Source organism: Physeter macrocephalus, chromosome 3 (assembly GCF_002837175.3).
Source record: "Physeter macrocephalus isolate SW-GA chromosome 3, ASM283717v5, whole genome shotgun sequence".
Lineage (NCBI taxonomy): Eukaryota > Metazoa > Chordata > Mammalia > Artiodactyla > Physeteridae > Physeter > Physeter macrocephalus.
In genome coordinates, this window is record NC_041216.1 from 693,846 (window position 1) to 700,224 (window position 6,379).

Below are 6,379 nucleotides of genomic sequence, written 5' to 3' on the forward strand. Positions count from 1 at the left end.
ATTTCTAATCTCATAGCGTTGTGGTCAGAAAAGATGCTTGATATGATTTCAATTTTCTTAAATTTACTGAGGCTTGATTTGTGACCCAAGATGTGATCTATCCTGGAGAATGTTCCATGCGCACTTGAGAAGAAAGTGTAATCTGCTGTTTTTGGATGGAATGTCCTATAAATATCAATTAAATCTATCAGGTCTATTGTGTCATTTGAAGCTCGTGTTTCCTTATTAATTTTCTGTTTGGATCATCTGTGCTTTGGTGTAAGTGAGGTGTTAAAAGTCCCCCACTATTATTGTGTTACTGTTGATTTCCTCTTCTATAGCTGTTAGCAGTAGCCTTATGTATTGAGGTGCTCCTATGTTGGGTGCATATATATGTATAATTGTTATATCTTCTTCTTGGATTGATCCCTTGATCATTATGTAGTGTCCTTCCTTGTCTCTTGTAGCATTCTTTATTTGAAAGTCTATTTTATCTGATATGAGCATTGCTACTCCAGCTTTCTTTTGATTTCCATTTGCATGGAATATCTTTTTCCATCCCCTCACTTTCAGTCTGTATGTGTCCCTAGGTCTGAAGTGGGTCTCTTGTTGAGAGCATATCGATGGGTTTTGTTTTTGTATCCATTCAGCGAGCCTGTCTCTTTTGGTTGGAGCATTTAATCCTTCCATGATTAAGGTAATTATTGATATGTATGTTCCTACGACCATTTTCTTAATTGTTTTGGGTTTGTTTTTGTAGGTCCTTTTCTTCTCTTGTGTTTCCCACTTAGAGAAGTTCCTCTAGCATTTGTTGTAGAGCTGGTTGGTGGTGCCAAAATCTCTTAGCTTTTGCTTGTCTGTAAAGCTTTTGATTTCTCTGTCACATATGAATGAGATCCTTGCCGGGTAGAGTAATCTTGGTTGTAGGTTCTTCCCTTTCATCACTTTAAATATGTCATGCCACTCCCTTCTGGCTTGTAGAGTTTCTGCTGAAAAATCAGCTGTTACCCTTATGGGAGTTCCCTTGTATGTTATTTGTCATTTTTCCCTTGCTGCTTTCAATAATTTTTCTTTGTCTTTAATTTTTGCCAATTTTATTACTATGCGGCTTGGCATCTTTCTCCTTGGGTTTATCCTCTATGGTACTCTCTGCACTTCTTGGTCTTGGGTGGCTATTTCCTTTCCCATGTTAGGGAAGTTTTCGACTATAATCTCTTCAAATATTTTCTCGGGGAGGTCTCTTAGGCTGTCTTCATTTCTTTTCATTCTTTTTTCTTTATTCTGTTCTGCAGCAGTGAATTCCACCATTCTGTCTTCCAGGTCACTTATCGGTTCTTCTGCCTCAGTTATTCTGCTATTGATTCCTTCTAGTGTAGTTTTCATTTCAGTTTTTGTATTGTTCATCTCTGTTTGTTTGTTCTTTAATTCTTCTAGGTCTTTGTGAAACATTTCTAGCATCTTCTCAGTCTTTGCTTCCATTCTTTTTCCGAGGTCCTGGATCCTCTTCACTATCATTATTCTGAATTCTTTTTCTGAAAGGTTGCCTATCTCCACTTCATTTAGTTATTTTTCTCGGGTTTTATCTTGTTCCTTCATCTGGTACATAGTCCTCTGCCTTTTCATCTTGTCTATCTTTCTGTGAATGTGGTTTTTGTTCCACAGGCTGCAGGATTGTAATTCTTGTTTCTGCTGTCTGCCCTCTGGTGGATGAGCCTATCTAAGAGGCTTGTGCAAGTTTCCTGATGCGGGGGACTGGTCCTGGGTAGAGCTGGCTGTTGCTCTGCTGGGCTGAGCTCAGTAAAACTTTAATCTGCTTCTCTGCTGATGGGTGGAGCTGGGTTCCCTCCCTGTTGGTTGTTTGGCCTGAGGCGACCCAACACTGGAGCCTACCCGGGCTCTTTGGTGGGGCTAATGGCAGACTCTGGGAGGGCTCATGCCAAAGAGTACTTTCCTGAACTTCTGCTGCCAATGTCCTTGTCCCCATGGTGAACCAAGCCAACCCCCGCCTCTGCAGCAGACCCTTCAACACCAGCAGGTAGGTTTGGTTCAGTCTCCTATGGGGTCACCACTCCTTCCCCTGGGTCCCGATGTGCACACTACTTTGTGTGTGCCCTCCAAAAGTGGAGTCTCCATTTCCCTCAATGCTGTCGAAGTCCTGCAATCAAATCCCACTAGCCTTCAAAATCTGATTCTCTAGGAATTCCTCCTCCTGTTGCCGGACCCCAGGTTCGGACACCTGACGTGGGGCTCAGAACCTTCACTCCAGTGGGTGGACTTCTGTGGTATGTGTTCTGCAGTTTGTGAGTCACCCACTCAGCAGTTATGGGATTTGACTTTATTGTGACTGCGCCCCTCCTACCGTCTCATTGTGGCAACTCCTTTGTCTTTGGATGTGGGGTATCTTTTACGGTGAGTTACAGTATCTCCCTGTCGATGATTGTTCAGCAGTTAGTTGTGATTCCAGTGCTCTCGCAAGAGGGAGTGAGAGCACTTCCTTATACTCTGCCATCTTGAACCCATGTATCTAACTGCTTTATAAATTGTGTCTGATAATACCAATTTCAGAAGTCTTTGTGGGTACCCCTCTGTTGTCTGTTGTTGTTCATGGTTCTCTCTAATGGAGTCTTGTTTCCTTTGTGCTTAGTAATTTTTTCTGTGAGCTATTCATTTCCTTGAAAAGTTATCTGTGAGGAATTCATGTCTTCCTCCAGAAAGGGATTGCAATTGCTTTTGCCAGGAGCTTGAAGGCACTGCCAGTCTGGAAGACCTTGGACAGAGTTCATAGCTTGAAGTCCGTGGATCACCTGAGTGATGAGAGCCCTGGCTGTGAGTATGAAGCATTTCGTTTTTATTGACTTATTGCCCTGATCTGCTCAGAGCTCTGGCAATGTTTCCTGCAGTCCTGATTTAGAGGTACAGGTTTAGTTCTAGTTTACTCTTAAGTTGAGTCCTCTGGGGTTCCAGTTCAATGCAGAAGGAATCAAAAGATGGAAAATGTGGAAGTTAGTAGACCTGGAGGCTAGAATGAGAAGGTCTTACACTTAATCAGAGTTTCAGAGGAGGAGTAGAGAGAGAATAGGGCAGAGGCAAAATTTAAAGAGATAATGGCTAAAAATTTTCCAGAACATATGAATTCATATACTATAGAAGCTAAATTAATCCAATCAAGATAAACAAAAAGAAATTCCTACATTTGTATATTTACTCATAGAATGCTTTCTTTTATTCCTCATAAAAACTTTAGGAAATGGGTATTATTATCTATGTTTTTCATAAAGGAAAACTGTGATTCAGAGAGCCAAAATGAATTATCTAAGGTCATATAATTCTAAGCAGAAGGGGAAGAATTCAAATCCAGTTCTCATCCAAGTTCAGGTCCTTTCCAATACATCGGAAATAGAACACAACACAGCAGAGAAAGACTTCATAAGGGGAGATCTGAATATTGCTAAGGAATTACCTCCAAAACCCAGGATCCTTAACTTGGAAACTTCTCCCTGGAAGCAGGTAAAAACCTTTTCCAAGTATCTGTGCTTTGTTCTGAAGATAGCATTGGATTAGAAAAGTTTCTGCAGTAAGAGGCAGGAAAGTTCTAGCTTATACCTTAAATTGTGAGTTAAATATAACAAAGCCAAGCCAGTTCCCCAGGCTAAAGACCAACTTGACTCAAATGTTTTATGGAACTGGTCTGGTATACAAAAGAAAGCTATACAACAGCTTACTATGTACCACCCAACTGTCAGGTCAGCAGGGCAGGAGTGTCCTCTTAATTCCCCTCCTTACACTGCTAAAGACAGTTTAAATAGTATAGTTAACGTGTCCTGGATAACATGTCTTTTGTTCATCAATGTGATTCAATTTGGTAAATTACTACATCTCTTCCGTTCTGGAGGCATTTCACTTGCTTATAGCTTATGCTTGATTTGTTTTTTGCCCAGAGCACTAAATTAAGAATTTTCTAAGGAAGAAGCCTGTGGATTTCCAGCATAATCAAGCCCCATTCCCTAGATGTTAACATGTGACTGACATCTCTATACTAGCTTGGTATATAGAAGAGACTGTTCTTCCCTCATGGCTGCCTCCATGATGTATAAAAGCTGGGAGAATTACAACACCTGAACTCATAGTATGAGGCAACCAGAGCCAAGAAGCCAGTTGCCAGGAAAAGGGGCTAGATGCCAGACAATGCAATGGGAAAGCCAAATAACCCTGGGTTTGATGCCTTGTATGTAGGTGCAGCCATCACTATCAGAAGCAGCTGTGGTCAAGGCCTCATGCAAGAGAGGAAAGAAAGAGACACAATTCTGATCTTTCACGTCTGTCTGGTACAGGACAGGGGCAGAGGTGTACAAAAATGACTAACCACAGAAAGGAGCCACAGGCAGTTCTGCAACCATTTCCTGCACATCCACCACGTGAGGGGTCCTGTGCAGGGCACGAACGCAGAGTGGATACAGCCCAATCTCCAGGCAGCCCAGTCTAATGAGGGAAGCACATAGGCATCCACCTGTCATCCGTGCAGCCATGCAGCCATCCATGCAGCCATGTGTTCAGTGTTTACTGAGCACCTAACAAACATATGGCAGCACTGCCTAGGTGCTAGGGATACCAAGAGGGCCAGGACAGGGAAGGATTCTGAAAGAATTAGATACCTATTTGAAAGCCCCTGTAAATTCACCATTTCAATTCAATCCTTACAATGACCCTGTGAGATAGGTATATTGATGTCCTCATGTTATAGGTGAAACTGAGGTTCAGAGTGGTTAAGTGGTCTGCCCCAAATCACAAAGAAAGTAAATGGCAATCTGGGATTTGAACCAAGCACGGCCTAGTTCCGAGCCTGTGCTCTTAATAAATTAATAACTATTACACAGTTAATTATAGTATAATGAGATAATGGGTGTCAGAGGTGGAAAGTTCACAGGAAGCAGAAGAAGAGATAATTAATTCTGTATAGGAAGGAGGTGGACTTTAAGTTTTCCTAGTGGACATGCAAGGAAAGGCGATTTCAGACACAGATAAAAAACATATAGAAGAGTAGAGGGAAAGGGAGGATCGACCTGTGGGAGAGAGACAGGAGTTAAAGCATGGAGGAAGCCTGAGCACAGAAGGCTTTGCATGCCTGGCTGCAGAGCATCTTTGAAAGGCTTTGCAATGCCTCCTGCTGTGACTCGATCATCCTCCACTCTGCAGCAGAAGCCTTTCCTCCTTGTCCTTCAAACTCCTGGCGGGAGCTCCTCTGTAACAAGCTTCCTGTGCCAGCCAAATCTAAGGCCTTATGTTTGCACCCACAATCTCATCCTCTCCAGGCCCCTTCAGACTGTAACGTGCTCTAAGCTTCAGCTGACAGACTGATGACAGAGGCCCCAGGGATCCGCCAACAACCACAGGTGTGATGAGAGCTGGCCCTTCGAGGGTGGCCCCCAGCTCTCAGACCTCTCTACAACAGAGTCAAGGAACTGTCTCATTCTACTCACAGTTTAGAGTCCAACTTCAGGAGGAAGCCCAACCGATCATATTCTGAAAAAGAAAAGAAAAGCAGAAAATGTCACTGATGTCAAGCCACTGCTGACACTAGCAGATTACACACCCCAACCCAGACCCAGACCACAAGGGCGGGCAACTGCTTCCAGATCCAAACACATAAGCTGCAAGTAAATTTAAGTCACCAAACTCTTGCTGAACACCTGTCTTGTGAAGGACCAGGTTCAATGCCAGGTATTTCCCAGGCCTTACAGGCCAACCACTCCTATGCTGACATATAACTGTCCTCCTGTTCAAATGTGGTACTTGAAACTGAAATTTAGTTAGCCACAAAATGGGACCCTTGGAGAAGTAAGAGAGTCAGAAGCAACCTCTGCTTCCTCTAAGCTATAAGCTCTAAGATTTATGTTGAATCAGTCATGTTAACTATGGGGTAAAAATATGGTAGCCAAGGGATGCTCAAATCCATGGCAATGATCCTCTTCATGACAATCACGAAGAAGCGACAGACCTGATTTCATAAAGGACAGGAAATTTAAAATGAAATCTAAAAACAAATTGGTAATATGTTTGCAACAAATGATAAATCATTGATATTGTACTTAATTTCTCTATATCTTGCCTCATTCTAAAACAAAGTTGAAGCAGTTTTACAAAATTTTCTGAAGTACAAGATTTTAAAAAATAAGAAATCTTTTTAAAAATCTTGTAGGCAAAGGGGAAATCAGCATAGGAAAAATAATAAAAAGCAGCCAGGATAAGAATACCAAAAGTGGTTGTCCTAAGGTTTTATGTGCTTGCTGGAAGAGAATTATAGATATATCCCCAAGATTTCTCACAGCTAAAACTAAACGTGGGCTTCCCTGGTGGCGCAGTGGTTGGGAGTCCGCCTGCCGATGCAGGGGACACGGGTTCG

At 42.4% G+C, this 6,379-nt stretch overlaps 1 protein-coding gene across 8 annotated transcripts in view; it reads right to left on the reverse strand.

The window, feature by feature from the left end:
* ST3GAL3 (ST3 beta-galactoside alpha-2,3-sialyltransferase 3) overlaps positions 1 to 6,379 on the reverse strand; it is a 230,784-nt gene that overhangs the window by 91,911 nt on the left and 132,494 nt on the right. For all 8 annotated transcript variants that reach the window (XM_024125620.3, XM_024125619.3, XM_028485181.2 and 5 more), the window contains one exon: positions 5,457 to 5,499. In XM_024125620.3, the coding sequence (XP_023981388.1) occupies positions 5,457 to 5,499 (43 nt within the window). The remainder of the gene's footprint in view (positions 1 to 5,456; positions 5,500 to 6,379) is intronic.